Below are 21,499 nucleotides of genomic sequence, written 5' to 3' on the forward strand. Positions count from 1 at the left end.
GAAATGAAGCTGGCCGTGACATCTTCCATGTCACATAGTCCTCAGGCCACTGGATCAGATGTTGAGCAATTGCTTGGAGTGCACCAGTTGCTACCATAGAAATAAATTATTTTCATTACTTCACATGCGAAATAGCGCCCACAGCTACACTGTAGGATTGGCATCAGTACAGCCTTTATCCTGCAATTAGCTCTGAGCAACCACATCAGAAAGGAAGTAACACACACTTTAGAAACATCAATTGGTTCTCATCCCGAACATGAAAGACCTAAAAGAGACCTTCCCCCATCATAAGGGCTTTGAGGGAGGAGACACTTTTTCTATTAAATCATCATCTCAGCATAACTGAATGAAACTCACAACCCTATCAGGGTTGCAGCTTCAAGCATGTATTAAGGATGAAGTTGAAACTGAGGTTTTAACTTTTAGGCTTTCATTAATAAACGAGCATTTTAAGATTCGTATTTTTAAAACAATCAAAAAGAGAAAATTTTGCTAATGGTTTTTAAAATATATTGTAGTAGTTAAAATCTCTTTATAAGTACAATGGCTTACATTTCCAGGCTTGCTTTTTTGAGAAATACACACACACAGAGCCTTGGCATCACTGTATGCTAACTCATGCTTTCATGTCAGGTTAACGTTGTCTCTTCTTTTCAATTAGCACTTACAATAAGATGTGGGTAGACGCCCAGAAAGACCTCGACATCCAGCTCCGGAGAGAAAGAGAAGAGTTCCTCCAGCCAGAGAAGGACCGTGTGAAAGTATTCAACATGTTAGCCACTTCCTACATTAAATACATGCAAATCTTCCGCAACTTGGAGACTGCCCACAACCGGCTCGTTCACTGGCAGAAACGGATGGTGATTCGGCAAGTGCTAGATGGCGTGATTGGCCGGATTCTGGAGGTGAAAAAAGAGATGGTGGAGCTGGAGAACTCGGAGTTTCATTACATTGATAATATCCTGGAAGATCTAAAGCTTCTCCCAGTAGGTCTACCTCTATTATGAGCAAATTCATAGGAACTTTGCCTACATGTATTTTAAGGGCAGTCACATTTACTTGCAGTCCATGAAGTTCCACCAAGTGATTTAGCTACCTGCACATTCACTAGTGTATTGGGTGATAAGTAATTATGGCATTTTTATTAAATATCAGAGTATATTTGATCTATATTGAGCATTATATATCAGAGCAAGATTTTTAAAAGCTGATCTGCTTCATCAATATGTTGCATTTCTGCTTCTCTGTAACAGCACAGGCTCTGTGGATCTTTCTCTTGCACATGTCCTAACATGAAGTCGTAATTAACTTAGCTTCACTATTAACGTCAGCATCTTGGATCTGCCTGATTTTAACGTGGGATTAGATAGAAGACAGGCAACTGATAACTAAGGTACAATCCACTGCCTTTTGTGTTACTGTGAATCAGCCTGACACCAGGCCTCTTCCAGAGGTTACAGGTAATGCTAAAAGTTGCATGATCTGGGCTAGTAGTTCATAGTACAACAAACTACTAAAATGAGAAATCTGAGGAAGTCTCTTGCTGTAAAGGAGATGGGAGCTGGGAGCATGTTCAATGTCCAGGGCTCAGGACTGCCTGTAAAAGCAGCCCCCTGACAGACAGCACACTAAACCAGATGGGTATAACAACAAGGCAAAGTCTTAAAGCTGTGCTCTAAAAGCAGTATAAAAATCAGCTGCAAAAAGGTGGTTACTTCTCTCGCAGACAGCTCCATCTATTGTCAAATTCAGGTACCGTTGCTTTTCTAAAGAAAGCTGGAGCTTAAATTACTGCTTCCCCCCCGCCCCGCCCCGCATCCCAGTTATAACATCAGATAAATGCCTAATATCCTTACAGAATTATTCTGAGGTTTGCAAACATGTTTCTGTTTGCAACTGCATGTCTATTGCACTCTGTAAATTTAGGATAGTAATTACCATGAATTTTCACTAGCTTTTTACCTTCTACATTAATTGCAGCAGAGAACTATTTTAAACTATGTGAAGGCATACTAGAGAGTATAAACACATGTCCAGGGAAATTTATCCTTCAAATCATAGGTTCAAATCATTAAGCGCTGCTGTTTTCGTGTCTTACCAGTAAATCCACCTGCAGCAAAAAGTTGGCAAGTCTGAAAAGTTGTGCTTGACGTCTATTTAGAAAACAAGCATAAATTTAAATTCCTGCAACACACTTTAATTTTAATGCGGCAAGGCATGACATACCTACCTACTACAAAAAGAAAGTCACTGAAGAGATTTCAGGTTTTTTCAAAAAACCATAATCTTCCATAATAGACGGGAACACAGATTTATGGGTTTTCTATAAAATAATCTCATATTCTTGATTACAAAGCAAAATTACTGGCTAGTACATAACAAATAACTTGTTTCTTAAAGAATCTGCCCAGAAAGGACATCGCTAGTCCTTCCTTTTACTGTATTATCATGGGCTAAAATCCAACACAATTGTAGGCAGAGAACACAACAGGGTAGTCTCATTTTATATCTCATGCAATGATACTGTGTACTTTTTTACTGTATCACTGTAAGGCCAAGCTTCACTTTCTTTAGTTCTGTACCTCATGTTTTTGTACGGTTGCCTTCCAACACTCAGTCTATTTCCTGGGGTAATTGTAAAGGTATTTGGATACACAAATCCCATGTGTATCCCAGGAGCGGCTAAAAAGCTGAAAATTTTACTTGAGGATAAGCATCATGAGCATAACTTCTCAATGCTCGGCCCTGGAAAGAGATTATGAAGAGAAGCAGGCTCTCTACTCACCACCCCTTCCAGCCCCAGTATTGTGGCTTTGATCTCATCTTCACAGTGATATGTCAGGCCAGAATCACTTGTAATTAAAGCCCAGGTTAGACAGAGATACTCATCACCCCTGCACTGACTAGCTCGCACTACTACCTAACAGCCTAAAAGCCCTCCATCCTATGCAAGGGTGTCTAGACAAACTGCTTAATTTCTTATACCTAAAGACAGTCATCCTAGAGTGATTTAGACTCTTAAAGTATGATGCATAATCATTTCCACCAATAAAAAATGTTGGAAGTTGCAAACAGGGAGCTTAACAAGACAAGTATTTAGAAACTTCAGCAGACCAGACCTCTGCATTGATAAAATCAACAGGAATAAACACAGTCCTTCTTGGAAGGAAGAAGCTTTCTTATGCTGCCATAATAGGGATGTCCCGGCCTGCACAGTGTGCAGCTGAGGGAATTAGTAATGAAATCTTGAAGTCGTCAGTTCACAGGGGCTGTTTTCATTGGCCACAGCCTTCCCTGCAAATTCTTGCTCTAGAAATTGGAAGGCCTTATTGCTCACAAGCAGCCCGTTTACCGTGTGCCTGAGTCAAGGCAGGAGCAGTGCTTGTTCTTTACAACCAAAACTTTTCTCCTGTGTATCTGTCCACACCAAAGCTGGCACTGAGGCTGCAAAGAATCAAGTCAAAGGTCTCCATGGGCAGGGCAAAGCCCACCAGTTTCCATAGCAGACAGAACAGAGAGCACTGATAGCAGAGCATCAAGTCTTGTACCTGTCTTAGGCTCCTTGGGCCAAAGGACCACATATATCTGGGGACAAATTATTGTGTAGCTTGACTGTGCAACTCCATGAGTAACATGACAGGGTAACTACTGCCTGTCTCCCCCACCCATCCTTCTGTCCTTCTGGGTAAATCATTTGCTTAAGGAGATATTCTAGATGCTCCTGAAACAATATATGTGGAACATGGCACCAGTATGAACCAGACCTATGACAACACCCCCCCACAACCCTGCAAAAAAGTGTACTTGCCAGTAATTATTCTTGAAGAATTGTCTCCAGTCTTCAATACAAAGAACAGGTTATGGCACTCTGCAGCATCTTCTTTTGGGGAGTTTTTTTGTCTGCCTATGTCTCTTAATTTCTCAACAAGAGTGAAATTCAACAGGAGAAGAATCAGTAGAAATGTGAATCAGTTACATCTTTTTAAAGATGGAAACAAGTAAACAGAGCCACTTCTAATCATGCCTGATTTTGAGAGGTGACTGAGATATCACAGTCATAGACAGTGACAGTTTGGCTATAGGTAGAAATACCTGTAGACAAAACAGAATTGTGCTTTGATTCTTTGGAATGCTTAAAAAAATATGAAAGAGAACAGATCTATTTTTCATGTTGATAAAAAAAAAGAAGTGGGATGATCATACAACCAGAGGTATTCAGTTCTGTGGAAATCACATTTAAATTTCCAGCAACCCTGCCAAATATTTTAACAGTTTGATAATATAATTGAGCCATTATAAAAAGAAAGATTTCTGGGCTGCCATGGTTCAGAAACTGGATTGATTTATTTGTTTTTGTTGAATTAGGCCTTAAGTAATTGCAAGGTAACAGCTCAGTGGCTGCTATAGAGGTCAAATTCCCCAACACTCAAAAATATTCGACAATCTCAGTCCAATTTAATTGCTTTGGAAAGGTGTTCCATTAATAAGAAATAATTTTAATGCAGTTCTTAAAAGCATCTCAGAACTATTTCTTCCTCCAGGAAGACATAGAAGTACCCATCCCAAGGTATTTCATTGAAGAAAAGCTGGAAGTCCTGCAGCAGAGGGAGAAAATTCTCGATCAGATTTTGCTTAATGCTGGATGGCAAACACAGGTAAGCGTACCATGTACCTACATATTAACGTGCTTAACTTTTTTGGTTTGTAGCCACATGTGTCTGAACACCTGAGCCATTGAAGTGAAAAGTACTTTTATAGCAGTTAGGAAGTAAAAGTCTGTTTACAGGTAAGGCACAAATAGAAAGTAACATTAAATTTTCCTGTCTAACGGTATCCAGTCACATCTTGAGTCTGGTTAAGACTGAAATGAATTGACTCTGCTTTATGTGTATAAGTGTCAGAGAAAGGGGAGCACGTTGGCCAAGTTTAGTAGGTGCTTTATTTGTCTAGCTAACTCTTATCATGTAATTAGTCCTACTGAAATCAAGTTTGGCTTAAATTTTACTGAACCAGGATTCCTAACTGGAATAGGCAAAACTCAGAGTTCAGGTCAGCACAACTGTCAGCATTCAGTTGTTTATAACCTCTGAACAATGACTGCAGTCTCTTCTGTACAGCTATAGAGCTGCAGCTGCTAGGAGGAGTAGAAAATTGAGTTTTGGCAGAGCAAAAGTCATTACAGAGAAATACATGAGCGCTCCAGTGAAGACTGTTCTGGATTTGATATACTTTTGACCTTTGAGAAATGGCACATTGTCTACAAGCAGTCATTACTAACCCCTTGAAATAAACAACTGTGCCTACATGTCTAGATGACTTAGATTCATAGATGTTATAGCCATAAGAGACGGTCCTGATCAAACCACTTAGTCAAACTGCTGCACTGCCCCAACCGTTGAATTCTCCACCGGTAATTGTGCTGGTGGGGGAAGTCTGCGTATTGATCCCACAAAGCAACAGCAGGAAGGTTCCCAGGGAAAGAAACAGCACCAATCAGACAGAGGCAGTCTGCAGAGACAGAGCACAGGCCCTTTGCTAGATTAATAGGCAGCTGCAGTCCTCTTGGCCTCCACAGTAAACCTCTGGGTGAATTCTCTGCTCTTCTAGTAGTCTGATGTTGGTCTGTCGAGATCCTCTGTTTTGGCATATTAGACCTTGAAGCCTTATTGTTTCCCACAGTTCTGCACTCACCTCTTTTCAGCATGGTGTCCATTACAGATGAGACTTTCTCGTGAGCACAGACAGCTCACCTGGGAGCACCAGGCTCTGGCAGGGTTCAGGTCTCCCTTGCCAGGATGCCACAAGAGGGACACAAGATTCAGTAAACTTGAATAAAATAATCTCAGTATGAGACCAGTGCCCCTTGCTGCACTTCCAGTTCAGTCACCACTGGGATTGCTAGGGGGTTGTCAACACTTCTGCATGCATCATAGCAAGCCATGTACACTCAGGAAATCCTCACTGCTGTGTGACAGACCACTGTATTCTTCAGTGTCCATGGCAGTGCTGTTGCAAGCAGTCTAACATAAATCAAAAACAGTGGAGTTCATCAGATGAGTCTGCTCTGCAGATCATTTGTCCTTCTATGCAATTCTGTTACAGAAAGCCCTGCTGAAAGTGTAGTATAGTGAGCTCCACACAATATATATAGAAGCATTAAATGTGAACTGCCTCCAATCAGGGGATTAACATCAAGAAAGGACAATAATTCAACTTTTCTGTGTGGAGCATGAGGGGTTATAACAAGAGTTCTCAGGAGTGAGAAGGGGGAGTCCCTCTCTCCAGCTGCACTGTTCCAAAATATTTTTCCCCAAGCCTCTTCTACTTGGACTGGGCTGACCAGGCCTGGGCTGGCTCAGAACAGCCTGTCCTTCCATTCAGCAAGAGATCTGGAGTCCCAGTAGCACATGCAGAAACCCATCCCTTCAGAAAAATGAAAGGAAAACATTCCATAGCCTAAGAAATCCTCCTCTTAATAGGACAAAGCCCTATGGTTCTTCATGTCTGTTTTCTCAAATGGATAAAGTTCAGCAGGATGCATAAGCTGTATAGAGCCAGTCGTGCTTCCCACTACAGCATTAGGCTTTCCTTGTCACACATCAACACATCAGGTTTACTTTCTCCTAACAGTCCTCAGAAAAACACATCACAAGATAGCAAACATCCAAAACATTGCAAGACAGCACCGAGACAGGAGTCTCTGCCATTTGTGACCTGGATTTTTTGTCTTAGAAAGTTTCTGCAAGAAGTTAATTTGTTGTTTCATTTGCTAACTGAGGTAGGCAGTTAACAAAACACATAATTAATACTTTACTTTGTCCATTCCTTTTTTGGCTGTGCCATTGAAGAAACCCGTCAAGGCCATGACATTTGAAGAAGCCATTAGAGTGATCCAGGTTGCAGAACGGGCTCGCCAAGGCCGTTGTCGAGCAGCATTCATGAAGCAAATTTACCTCGAAGAGAAAAGAGAAAGACAAACTGAACTTCAGGTCGAGATGGGTCCAAGTCCAGATGACGCTGCCACTTACATTCAAAAGGTGAAATCTTCGATTTAACAACAGTTCTGGCAGAACCAAATGACAATGTTTTGTTCAGACAGCAGTAGGCAGTAACACAGCTCGGAGGATGGGAAGCATTCCAAAATGATAGCTTTCAGGGCATCTAGCAAGGTAGAATACGTCATTTAAACCACTTAACACAATGAGACAGGACCCTAGATGTGAGACCAATGGAAACAGTCCTGCACTGGCAGTGCAGGATGACTTTATAACCTACATGTTGTTTTCTGATTTTTATGACCTCAGTTGCTCTTTCTGGCATCCTCTTGGAATCCAGTGCGTCTCAGAGAACTCATGCCTTTTCCTGTGATCTCTGGGGAAAGAGTTCATTCCATATCTTGAAAAGATGACTAAGGGAAATCACTACTAAATTCCAGAAAAAGTCCTTACGCATGAGTAATTCAGACAATTCTGTTGGATGAGAATGGGAGCTCAGTCTAAATCTTAAGTCTAAACACTTTGAGACCCTGATATTGTTGTGTTTAGAAGCTAGATATACTAGTGTGAGAGAATAACAAACTTCAGAATTTGTTTTTTAAAAAAAATAGCAGATGGCAACCTGTTAAAGAGTAATAGTTTCAATTGGATGTTGTACCTTTCCTTCCGCTATTTGTTTTTTCCTGTGTCTGCCACAGTAAAGGAAGCTGTAAGAAGGCCCATTTATCTCATTAAAGTTTTTGTTTACAATTCAGGTTTGGCGTGGATATATCCAGCGCAAGAAAACAGAGAAAATGAGAGAAGAGGAAATGATATTTCTGGGGATGGTAAGTAGTACTGCCTAGACAATATAAAATGCCACAGTCTGTTTGTTCTTCAGACTTTTGTAATTTAGCAGAAGATGAGAAATTAATTCCTCAGATTCGTCCTATTTTAAAAGGAGTCTCTAAGGAATATAGAGCTAAACTGAAATCATAGATGGCACAGAAGTAGCACAATTTGTCTTGCACTGCATGCTTTTGTGCTATATATACATAGTCCAACATATATGGCAGATGTGGAAACAGGCGGTGTAGAATTTGCCCTGGGTTCTAGGGAAATTTGACCCAGGCATAACAGAGCAAGGAAATTTTGTTAATCAATTTTTAATCCATAATTCTAAGACACTTGAGCTGCCTTATTCCTGGAGTAGAATTAAAGCAGCAAAGTCTTCTTCTGCCACCCCTTTACAAGCCACTGTGTATGCGTGCTAAGAGTAGGGAAAAGGGACATGAGAACTGCCATATTAGTAAGTTAATATTTCCATAAGTCTGTATAGAAATAATCAAAATATTCTTCACATCATACTGCAAAAGTGCAGGGAAGCAAACAGCTGTCCATGGTCAGTTGGATTATATGGGGTGAAAGAAATGAAATTGAAAATTGAAAGCACACTTTCCAGAAGGAACCTCGTCCTCCCACAATTACACCTCCTCACACCATCTTCCTTCCTAGCAAGTAGCTGAGGAAAAGGATAAACGCTTTACAGTTGACATTTTCTTTGTCCACCACCAGTTCTCTGGGTGCCTTCATTAGGCACTAATGGGTGTCAAGCCTCACAGTGCTCTTCAGCTACAGTAGCACAGCCCTCCTACCAGGTTCCAGTAAAGCTGCTTCACAGCACCACATTACAGAACCATTCATCACCGCTTTGTGTTTGGTAGGTTTATTTACACTTCCATGTTCCACAGTTCTTAAATGATTCATTTATAAACGAATCATTTAATTTTTAATTAAAACAGGCTTTTTGCTTCTCCCAGACAATTTGGATTATTTTTTTGCCCAACAATGGAATTGCCCCTAGCTGTATTCTAGTTTTATGAGCAATAGTTGTGCCTATAGCATACATCTGACAAACATGTATCATCAGTTAAGAATGACCTTAAAATCTTATCTTTAGCAAGTAACATGTACATTTACTTAAGCTTTGCCATGTTAAATACAGATAACACCTTAATGGATTATTGCCTTTAATATCTGCTGGTCATTAACAGTAAATGTGGCCAGCATAGCTAAACAGAGCTTTGGGTGCCAATTCTGCCTCTGTTTAAGACCTCCAAAAAAAAAATTCCAGAGGTGTTCACTAGCCTGGACGTAAAATGATGATGTATTTGGGATGTAATGAAAATGAAAACAAGGGATCATTTCCTGTCAAATCCCGTGATCGTTTCTGTTGAGTCTTAAAACTAGTCTTAGGAAGGAAATCTAAGTCTGGTATCAGTTATTGGAGGGTTCACAGGCGAGCACTCTTTTCATGGTGGCCGATGGTAGGAGTAAATGATAACTAGGATGTAAATTGCCTAGTTTATGGGGAGGAAATCTATATGATCATAGGGATGAAGGGAGTTAAAACCAAACATGTACAGTGTATTCATTTCTTGACCTCCATTTAGGAGCAAAAGAATTGATGTTTGCAACTCTGCACTTGGACTCATTACTCTTTATCAAGTATATAATCAAAGCATGTAGGGAAAAATTGATACCCCTAAAGAAAAAAAAAATCTGTTCATCTTTCTAGCGTTTTTATATTCCCCATTTGTGTTTCCCTTTTACTTTTCATGGTGCATTCCCTTCTGTGGTCTCCAAAGGAAGTGAGTGGCAAGCAGGCATTGGTTCACACTGATAGATAGGCAGTGAGCTCCAAAGGTCAAGTCCCTTTGATGTATGATCACGTCAGCCCTCTAAAAAATGATCACAGATCTTCATGTGTAAATATGTTGAATTTGCTTTTCTAATGCTGCACAACTTAGATAAATTAGAAGACCTAGCCATCCATTACTCCCAAGTCCATCCCAAAGGAGACTTGACTTTTACTGCAATAAACATAATTTCTCTTATAGCTATTTTAAAAATGTCTATGTTACTTTCATGTAAAGACTGCTTTTCAAAAAGAGCTAGTCCCTTTTAAGTTCTGAATAATGATTTTTGGAAAAATTCGGTTGTATTGGCCTAAAAAATATGCAAATACATGCAAATACCAAGAATTGTCCAGTCTTTTACTTAATTCAGTGTTATTTTCTTTACTGTCATCTTGCTTCAGAAAAATTTATGTATCTTTTCTGGAATTTGATTCTATTTCATCTTTTGCTTGATGACAGAGTAGAAGCCTATGTTCAAGATTTTTCTTGGCTCAAAAGTAAAGCCTCATTATTATTATTATTATTATTATTATTATTTATTAAAGCTTAATTGCAGAAACAGCATGATTCCCTGAGTACATGTTTTTCTAAATCTCCAATAAATCACCATTTGCAATACTGGTTTAATTTGTAAAAAGAAGCAAGCTTCACTGAGAATGCACGTATCTTGATAACTGTATCCTGACCTGTTTCCTGATCTTCCTCACATTGCCACCACAATGCTGTTTACTGCCAGCTCCAGTATGACCACTGTAACCGGTGTTCCAGGCATAGGACTGTGTTTAAGCCACACCGACCACACTGATGTTGCAAGAAAACATGTTGTCTTCCAAACATGCATGTGCTGTCCGAAAAACCCTGTGTTTCCTTGCTCTGACTATTTCAGCATTACAGCCCAATTGTAACATGCCATTTTTCCATTTTTTAAACTGATGCATACTTCCACTTATCTGTTTCTGGCATTTATAAATTCCCTGTCATTAAACACCCTGGTTAGAGGTTGCTATGTATTCACAGCAGTTTCATTCTGCTGCAGCGCAAGCTAGCTATCAGCCTGGTGTAACTGGATGTGTGAACTGGTTTCTGGGAGCTGCTCTGTCTCAAGGTGGTGCAGAACAGCCCAAGCCTAATAATGGATCTACACTCAGCACTCTCTCTAACAGACTCTTCTAACAGGGCAGATCCTACAGGAAGTTACAATCTCAGAACATAGGCTACTAGAAAAGAGGAAAAGCTGGTTTTAACATAAAATGTTAGGATAAACAGTTTGCAATCAGAGTGCTTTATGGAAGGGTAGTAGGAGCCTAGGAACAAGGAATACAAAAAGACAAGACAAAATCCATCCCCATTTAAGGGCTGAGCCTACTGTTGCTACTTTGAGGCAAGAGTACTCCAAAGGCCTGGACATCCCCTTGCTCATGTTTTCACTTAACAAGCACAAGTAATCAGTATGTTGGAGCCAAGTGCTCTACATGCTTAAACAATTCATAGGACCAAACCCTGCATGCTTTGGAGATGCACATGCAGAAACGCCTTCTTATCTCACAGATGCATCTGTTCATTTACAGTTACACAGCTCACACTGCTCCATTCTGCATTTTCAGCCCTTATCAAAGAGTTAGTGGCACAATACCATGCTCCTCTGTGATTTCCCTCACATAGCATTTCCACCATCCATTCTTCCTTCCTCTATATACTTTTCACATGAAAGAATCTATGTGGTCTTAAATAAAAAACTGTTCTCTCCTTCTTACCTTTTTTAAACATAGCCTAATTTAGGCATGTTGTCTAGGATAATGCTTTTATTTATATCTGAGAAAACAGTCCGCCAAACATTCTTGTTCTTTGAATTCCTGATAAATATAATTCATTTCATCCAGTCAGAAAAAAGTTAGCATTTCCCAGAATAGCCTTCTGTGTAAACACTATAGACTATGACTAAATAAATATTATGTGGGATTTGACAAACTGCAAACTGCATAAGTAAGTGAAATTTAAAATATTTCTTCAGCTCTTGAAAGCAGGCAGTTACAGTAGTGGTACACACCAGGCCTGCTTTTATCAAGTATAAAATTAAAATCACTTTTGTTTTACTTGCAACCTAGATGGAGCATAGATGTCAGCACAAAGTTATAATTTATTTCACCAGGCATACATATACATCTAATCAGTAATAACTAATCTGTGCTGTTTTCAACAGAAATTTTAAACTTGCGTATTTTTGAAAGAGAAAGACGCTGGGAAGCAAGAAGCCTGCTAAATAATTTAGCTTTCATTGGCTGGAGTCACACTAACAATGAAATCACTGCCTTTCAGAGTCCAAAACATACTTGCCATTTTTAGTAGAAGTTTGACAGCATGCCCAGGTATAATATCGGAAATAAACGTAACCACATTTATATAAACTTATATGGTCATGAAAATAAAGGTTTTCTCTGCTTTAAATTTTTTTAATCATATTAATAATGCATGTCAGGTTTTTTTATGTATATAATTTAAGTCTGTAAAATAGCCATTCTCAATATTTTTCTAACAAGGCCTTTTACTACAAATGCTTTGTTTGAATGCATAAGACAATTACGTTAATTGGCAAAGCCATTGAAGTGAATCATATAGTAGGGAAGCTTTAATGAATGCAATATATTTTGCTTAGTTGTTCCTTTACTGTGCCTAATTTAGGAATTCAGCCATATAATTGATGTGGCTGTTGCCATTTGTGTACCATGGAACCTATATGAATACAATCTTCATAATCAAGAGACCTCTTTAAAATACATTTTTCTCACAGCCAGACAAAATACATTGAGGAAACAAGAAAGCAAGAACATAGCCAACTCCTATATTGAACTTTGAAAGATAATTTGGATCACAGTTTAAAATTCACTTGTAAGTGAAGAACAGGACCCCAGTTGCTTAGGCGGTGAAGTCTTTTAGTCTACTAGTAAAGAGTTACTTGCCCATGTAGTCCAAATGTAAAAAAAAAAAAATCTCTCACTGGCACTACTAGTGAAAATAAGTGACCATTAAAACTACTTACTTTGCGAAGGAAATAGTCCTCCAGAGAAGCAAACTATACTAGTACTGAAAACAGGCAATCTACAGCAAAATGCTACACAACTAGTATGTCTTTCAAACCGTTACAATTATGGGCAATACTGTCTGCTGCAGACCATTTACTGAAGAAGTCCCATAAAACCATGCAGCGCATCTCTCAGCTGTGCTGTTTCAGGTCTAAGAAAAGAAGCTGTCCTAAATTAAGTACCCAGTAATAAAAGCTGCAGTAAATCTACCTTTCAGTCATAATATGAATGTTAGCCTTAAAACATAAAGTAAAATGGAATGTATTTATTTCATTGAAATGAAGACTTCTTTCCTTGTAAGTGTAGTTGTAATGGAACAATTGAGGAGCAGTTAGTTCCACAGCATGGGGCCTCCTATATGTAGAACTGTAGCCTTAAGCATGTTCAGCCAGCCTGCACACCTCTAAGTGTTTTATAATGAACAATAAAGCAGTCTGTGTTGGAAAGAGCTGTTGAGCTGACTAAGCAGAAAGGCAGGCTTTTCAACCTAGGGAAGAGTAATCAGTGCAATTGAGTTCCTAAACTGAAAGGGAAAAGGGAAAACAGAGACTTTCATCACATTGGCTTACCGAGGAGGTGTAGGGAACCTCTTCCTTCCTTCTACCAGTTGGTCTTCCACTTTCATAAAACCTAAATTCTCCATGGGGAGGATAAGGGCAGAAGGAGTAAAGAACAGAAAAATTTAACAGCGCTATCATCAGCATACTTGTGACTGATGAGTTGGAATAAAATTCTCTTTTAGACAAATGTCCATTTTGCCTTATTAATTTAAACCAGGATTTTAAAGACAAAGCCCATCAAACATTAGATAAGCATTTTAAGTTAATGGACCATGTAGTCCTATTTTCCCCACAAACTCAAGACTCTTCATATTATGTCCTATTTTTACAGCAACATCAATTATTAATATGTATACTTTTGTTGACAGAGGACCACACTAAAAATGTGAGTTTCGTTATCCAGTTCTGGGTCATTAACTGTGAAAAGCTTGTAAATATAATGGTTTATTCACATGGGAAGCCTTCATTAAGATGCATTATTCTACAACTGATGTGGCAGCATTGCATTATCAAGTTCACTGTCTCCATCTAATATTTGTAATTTGTTTCTAAATGAGTTGCTGTTTGTAGGGCAAGTTAACAAATTTGAATTTCACACGGCCAAAGAAATTTCTTAAAGATGGGAAAATGCTTCTTCTCCTAAGGAAAAGCTATTTATTAGTGTCTTACTGTAGAATGCCTCCCTTTGATTCAGAAGCAGAAACATTAGAGGTGCTGAGAGAAGGGATGTTAGAAATAAATTGGCTTTTGTCTTCGTTAATATGCACATTAAGTATAGAGGGCTATAAAAGCAGTACTCATCATACCATCTCATACAGCTCTTTGGAGCTCCAGAACAAACACGTACACACATGGGAAGCTGATCCACAAAACTGCAAGGCACAGGTCAAAGACTGGCCAGCAAGGAGGCATTCCTGCTGGAGCCATTTGAAACCATCATCTCACCCTGCCCATCTGTCTTTGAACTCCTTCTGCCATTTCGATGGCCAAAGCTTTTTCAGACATACTTTCTTCTGAAGTCTACTCCTTGACAAGGGAACACAAACTCCGCCAGGACTGTCATATAGACTCTGTCTACATTTGAAGACCCAAGAGTGCTTGAAGGTGAATATAAGGTCCCAGGTTTTGCAATCGTCATCTCAGTCCTGAGGCAGGGCTAGGAATGTCTTAAACTCTGAAGCTGGTGAGGTTTAGGATGACACATACTTTTGTCTTAGGACAAGAACATGGTAGACTAAAGAAAGCAAAATTGACATAGTGGCTTTTATAAGCTGCAAAGCAAGAAGGTGGAAGCGGCGTCCTGTAATTTGTATCACCTATGCTATTCATAGCCTTTTTTTTTTTTATGGTGTTGTAGTAGTCTAAAACATTTCATATCATCCATTAGGTGCTTGATGACTCAGTTTTCTTTCCTTTGTCTTTTACTTGAGAAAATAAAAGCATTTTCTATGAAGATGCATAACAAATGCACAAAAAATGGTAGAGAACTGACAGCTGAAAGGATCATACAATTGCATCCTCTGGACATCTTGTTATATCTTTTCAGCAGCTCCTGCCACTGACATGTCTGTTTTAGGTTACGTTGCTAAATTCACTTCCACACTCAACTTTTATCTAGTTCATCTTCTTATTCCCAACCTATACTTTGCCAACTGATTCCTTTCTTTGATTGTTCACACCCTTAAGTACACATGGATCAATTCTTATAGGCCAGGGAAGAAGTTTTTAAGGCAGTCTCCATTTTACTTGTTAGCCCATGTACACGTAATTTTTTCCTCAAGTCCAACTCATTTTTTGTTGACGTAACTGCGTTGATTTCAAAGTAACAGAATAGAAAGTCAGGCCAGTTGCATGTTTGCCTGTAGTGTTTTACTTAAAAACCAAATAACCATGGCATGATTTCCTCGCTGCCATGCAGCACTTGCCTCCTTCTCCTCCCTCAGAACAGGAGCCAGCCTTCAGTTCCTGACGTGCATTGGCCTCCTTGTCTTCACTCATAAACAGGGTGTGCTGCACATGTTCCACATTAGATGGCCACAAATCCTTTAGGACTCATTTATCACAGCCAGCCCTGCTCTTCATTTCAGGCTCTCCCATCCGAGCTGGTGCTCGTTATTGCCAAAGCCTTTGTACTACAGGAAGAGCCCTAGTTTGGCAACTGTCTGTCCACCACTAGGCCAACTTTAAAGGGTGTCATTTCTTGTTAACGTATCTCCCTGCTACTCATCACAACAGCTTGCCTGGCAGCACCAACTCCTGCTCACATCGAGTGTCTTTTCATACCTGCCATGTCATCCTGTCTTGTTGGTCCTCTCCAACACCTACCCTCCTCTCCAGCTTATCTGGCTGTCTAGGTCTGAGCCAGCTTCGTTTTCCCAGCGATAGAAGCAATCAAGAACAGCACATTTCACATCAGCAACAGCCTTTCCCTTTTCCATGCACCTTAATTTAGAAAATATTAATAACAAGATATCAATAGAATTGGAAAAGACAGTCAAACAAGAGTACAGTCTTATCAACTTTCTCTATTCTCTTTCATTCCGTTTTTTCATGAGTTATTGAAGGTGGGTAGCTGGACTCTTGTTGGTAGAAGTGGTTCCTGTTTCTTTTGTTTTCTTGTAGTAAAATAGTTTTTGGAAAAGAAAATGAAGAAATATGAAGGGCAGATACAACAGAGCTTCTTTCCATAAGCTGTTCTAAAAGGTTATGTCTTTACTTCAGCCTTAGGATTTTGAGTGCAGCTCAAACTAGTATCAGCAGATATATTGATAAGTGTATGGTGCTCGGACAAGTAGCTACACAAGTATTTACTCAGGGCTTGGCTGGATTTTACCAACCAGAGCATGTTCTGTAGCCTTGTTGCTATCAGCATCTGAGCCAGCTGGTTTAGAACTACCTGGGCTGTGTCCACACCAGCTTCATGACTCTGGACTCAAGTGTCAATATGGTTTGTTTTAATTCACTTAAAGGTAAGAATCTCCTACTTCTGGTCTTGCTCATGTGGGCACGTTCTTGCCAGTTCAAACAGTTCTTGCCTCATCTGGCTTTGGTGCTGATGAAAGATACGAGAGTAAATTCACAGTGACAAGTAGCTGGTCATCAAAGGCTCCCTCAGGACTCAGTGGAGAACAGTTCAGAAGAGGAGCTGAGTGGAGGAAAGTTTCAGAGATAGCAAAGAGGAGCTCTGCTGTCTGTGCTGCTGCATGGGCCATCCTGCTCTCCACATTGGTCTGGTCCTGTGCCTACCCACCACTTCCCTTGCTATGGCTCTGGCCCTCAGCTGCCTCCCTGGCAAGCTGATTCACATCATTATACCAGGAGACAATTAACCTAAGGAGGTGGGGGGAGACAAGGCAAGAAGAGTTATTTTCCACTTCTTAAAGAGATGAACTGATTCACCACAGAGTCATGTGAGTGCAAGAGCCTGCAAGAAGGGAGGAACCACACATCCAGCAGTTAGGATGGAGGGGGAACTGCCCCTTCCTAGCACCAATAAACTGTTCATCTGATGAGCCATCTCATGATATTTCACCCTTCAACATTCAGATGCACACTGTAGAAGAGCCTGTCTTTCTCCATCGACTGCAGATCAGCCTCACTAAAGCTGGAGATACCCTTGGGTCCCTCACATGGAGCTGTCTAGGCCTGAGCATTGATTCTGTGGCTTCCCAAAGGAGACAGGAGGGGGGGACCTTCTGCCCAACCAGCAATACACCATCAGTGTTCACCACAACTACCTTTGCTCATGGAAATACTTGTTCAGTCCCTTTTCTTGCGGTCCCAGATTTCTTTCCCTTACCCCTTCTCACATATGTTCAGCTGGAAAACATATTTCTAAATTAAACAGCCCTTTCCCAGCTTCCCCTGGTGATCATCTAGTTAGGAAATCTAGTAGGTTGTCCTCTGCACATAATGCAGTGTCTGTTCAGGCTGTGCTATGGCAGTATTTGTATACATCTTTGTAGACACGGAAGAGTCGTGTTGGCTCTAGCTGGCTCATCTCTTCGGTAGCAGCCCTGCTACCAATACCTCCAGGCAGTAGTACTCTGATGGGAACTTCTCAGAAAAGCAGTCCCTTGAGCATTACTGTAGTGAAGCAGAAGGTGAGTGGGAAACTGCCAGAGGGAAGTGGATCTTGTTTCTAGATCTCAATCTGGGTAGGCGGCCTCGTGGGTCTCTCCTCTGGTTTCCAAATGAGCCCTGAGAAAGCATCATCACATCTGGCTATTCTGAGGTTCATTTAATATTAGTAACACAGACAATGGTGAAGTCTAGGTGAAATACAAATAGCATGAATATTAGTTGTGCCATACTTTAAAACAGGTGAAGGTGAAGATTAGAAACACTTGATTTCTGTGGAAGCTGAAACATGAGTGGAGGTAACATCTCAGGGTAAAAGGCAACATTTTGGGTCATATATACAGGAAGAGAGCATGTGCAGCTGCCTTTCAAAAGCATGCTGCTCGTCTTGTTTCCTCCTGAATATTTCCTTACTGGTGTCTTTGACTAATTCCTTTTGCATAGTGCGAGTCACACATTGCAGATGCAGGGAGGGCAGTAATTTGCTTTCCTGAGCAGGGCCCCTGCACTTACTTTGGATAGGTGCAATCCCGCTGTGTACTTTCTGAAACCAAATTTGCTTGGCACTTAGTGATTTTTGGAACCTGGTAGAAGCATGGAAAAACACTGAATAACATTCTTAAATATAAGCTGGCCAAACCTTTGATAGAAGCTTTTTTGTCTTTGTGGGAGACCTCTGGAATTAAGACTTGGAGCACATTACAAAATACATCACCAGAGCAAGGAGAATGCGTTACTAAATTAGTCTAGGATGTGCTGATTAAAGACAATTTCTATACATTCTGAAGGAGGAAGGCCAGAGCAGAAGTGCATAGGTTTTTCTGAGACAAACCAACAGTCCTAGGCTTTTGTTCACACATGCTGCCACCTATATGTCAGACAGTCACTAACTTTGAAGAGTAAATCACACCGTATTACAAAAACAGATCATCTTTGCTCCTCTTTTCCATTCTTAAGTTTGATATACACTATCAGACAATATGATTAGTACTTCTCAAGTATGTAGAAAATACTTTGTCTAGAATTGCAAAAAAGCCAAAGTTAATTTACAAGTTATTTCAAAATATATTTTCTCTGCACTTACAAGGTAGTAATAGCTCATAAAACACTGGGAACATCTTAACTTTATCAACCATTGCAAACTAAAAAATGCAAAGTTTCAGACCACCCACGTAGATGGTGTTTTTCATGCTTCTGTATTTGCATACCAGAAAGACTTTCATTTTTCTCTCTCCAAGTACACATGTAAATTCAATCACAAAGCAGAAATTATTGTAAGACTTTAAAACTGGCTTAGAAGTCCTTCTTGCCAAGGTTATCAAATCATGGGAAAATTGGGGAGCTGTGATTTTTATTACAGTGTTTGGGGCGTTGTTTATTCTTTTTTCTTGTTGTTGTTCCTCAAGGGAAGTTGATTTCCTAAAGGAATAGGACCAGCTGCAACAAAAGACCAGGAAACCAGTGACCAAGCAGTGCATATAAAAATTTAAGTGAACAAATTAAAAACAATACTGGCTAATTAAAAAGTACCAATGGGAAGTCCAAACATTTGAAAATTCAATTAAAAGTATCTCTGGCACCCTTCTGACATGGATAAAGTTGGCATTTGCAGAACAGCAGCTTTCTCACCTGTCTCATTGAGATCCCAGGATCCCACACTAGAAGGGTTGTTTTTGTACATTGCAATGTTGTTAATTAATGCTGAAACACTAACAATAGACCATTGTGTGCATTCAGGCCTTTTTTATGAGCGTGGGGTTTTTTTCCTGGCTTCCCACAAATAAATTAAGGCTTAAGCTTGGATTCACTGTCAACCTGGCATTCCAGTTTATATTAAGTTTCTTTTAATTCATACCTTTTGTTTTCTTCTTTTGTCATTTTCAGAGCCTACCTCCTCACTTAAAGGCAACAAGTATTTTGCAGATGCATGCTGGGCAAGTAAATACCCTGCAAGGTGAGGTCCAGGAGAGACATGAGGAGGTATTCATCAAGGACAAGCTGAGAGAAATGGAGGGGCTCCACATCAAGGAAATTCTCCAGGATCAGATCAGCCAGTGCTTCATTGAGTGCCGGTGAGCAGAAATAAACACTTAGTCCATAATAAGTCCATTTGCCCCAAGAAGCCCGATTTTACAGTTCTTACAAATTGCAAAATCCATCTTACAGTGGTGATTGCTGTCCCAGCTGCAGAGCTAAGTTCCTGAGCAGCAGGACTGCTGATTGGGGAAACCAGAATAGTGCATCACTCCTTGCACAGTCCAGCAGGGATCAGAGGTGCACCTTGAAAGACTGATTGCAGAATCAGGTCCACAGACATTAAAGTGGGGACATGTTCAGATTGCATGTTAGCTTGGGCTCCAGCTTTGTAATTATAAGAAGGATACTTAAATTTTAGAACACTGACTTTTTTCCCCGTGTCTGAATACATAATGTTTAAGAGAGAGAACGCAGTCTTCCATGAGATAAGAGTATAATTATTTGCCATAGCAAATCACATCACGTCACTGGTACTGCAGTCCAGGTGCCTGCTGCTGGTATTATCTAGCAGCCAATATGAATCTGAAGTACTTTTGTACTTGACGCCTGACCTTCAAGACACTCCTCCAAATGTAACTTTACTTAAGTAGTGCTGCTGATCTCAGTGAAACTTCACGTCTCAGTAGAGTTAAGCACATACTTACACATTTCTAAACTGAGTGCTAACACCTATAGTTCTCTTAGAAAGTTTACTTTAGCTGAAGAAGTTTTGAAACTGGCAGTTTTAATATGGCACTGTAAAGCCTTATACTAAGGAATATAAGCTGGTTTTACGATAGAGGTAATTTTTTCCAGGATTTACCCCATCCAGTGGTTTTGTATGTAAAAGTAAATTGGAAAGCAGCACCCAAATGTTACCAGATTTAGCAGCAAGTTTTCAGCTGCTCTGCTTAAAACTGCTCTGCAAAAACACTTCCAGTGGTTTTGTGCCTTGAGCTGCTTGGTGATGTTACACAGCTCATATTTGTATTGTGGACTAGTGTCATGTCTATTAATCATTCAGTGTTTTTTTTCAGTGTAGTAGACCTTCCTTCAGCATGCAGTTGGAAACACAAATGCATTCTGATGAAATCCTGCTCTATTTATTCCTTGACTACTTTAATCAGGTTTTGGTAGCTATATGACAGCACAGTGTTTGGTAAAAAAAAAAAAGCAATCATAAAAATAGCACTCTCACAGGTCTGCCACAATCTATTTCTCTTCTTTCTTGTACTTTTGCCTCTTACAGACATTTGAGACTCTAGTATATTTTTACCCCATCTAGCTCTCCTTTAGAAAGAGCTGCTGGTTTTATAAGCCTCAGTGACTACAAAGCACTTCCCCATACCCTAAATCAATGCTGTTCCTAGGGCCGGGTCTGCACACTTCTTGAGCTGTTTTTTCCTGCTGCTCCCCACAACTCCCAGCGTGCTCTGAGGTACAGAAAGATCTTACTTGCTTTGCTTAATATTACTCATCTAATAGCAATTCTTTAACATTGGTCAATCATGACCAATTAACTTGACTCTAGAGCTTGAGGAAAACTAACTGAAATACTGTGTGAACCAATAACAGTGTTCCTACAGGAGATTAGCAGAGAACAGTCAATCTCCCAGAGACTAAGGCTGAGCAATAAACCTCTTTAAAGACAGTTATAAGGCAGTACTAAAAGTAAAACCCATTCCATGGAGACATTTAACAGCAGAGCCAACCAAGAGCCTAACCAATCCAAAGGATCATTTGGAGGAAGCCGAAGTCATCGTTCAATCAAGGAAGGTGGAGAGGAATGGCTGAATGAGCAGTTTATCAAAACCCTTGCTACCTAATATATAAGCAACCTCAGTCTCATGTATCTATGAAATACTCTGAAGATGTAAGGTGGAGTATAAATGCTGACCTTTCTTATTCAGTAGCCCTTACAAGCAAAATGGGACCTCACTGCTACATTTATATCCCAGATGTGCCCAGGGGCCCATCTTTAGGTTAGACTTCAAGGCTATAGGTAGACATAGTCAGTATCCCATATTAAATGGGACTAAGACATATCCCCACACAGAGCTAACCAGTGACACCACTGATTATAGATA

At 40.0% G+C, this 21,499-nt stretch overlaps 1 protein-coding gene across 1 annotated transcript in view; it reads left to right on the forward strand.

Moving 5' to 3' along the window:
- The window catches only part of DRC11 (dynein regulatory complex subunit 11), a 106,934-nt gene that overhangs the window by 9,750 nt on the left and 75,685 nt on the right, over nt 1-21,499 (forward strand). The window contains exons 3-7 of the mRNA XM_086465993.1: nt 665-989; nt 4,545-4,658; nt 6,852-7,040; nt 7,754-7,825; nt 19,281-19,468. Coding sequence (XP_086322119.1) covers nt 665-989; nt 4,545-4,658; nt 6,852-7,040; nt 7,754-7,825; nt 19,281-19,468 — 888 coding nt within the window. The remainder of the gene's footprint in view (nt 1-664; nt 990-4,544; nt 4,659-6,851; nt 7,041-7,753; nt 7,826-19,280; nt 19,469-21,499) is intronic.

The sequence above is a fragment of the Leptosomus discolor genome, chromosome 5 (genome assembly GCF_034619465.1).
Source record: "Leptosomus discolor isolate bLepDis1 chromosome 5, bLepDis1.hap2, whole genome shotgun sequence".
In the NCBI taxonomy this organism is placed as follows: domain Eukaryota; kingdom Metazoa; phylum Chordata; class Aves; order Leptosomiformes; family Leptosomidae; genus Leptosomus; species Leptosomus discolor.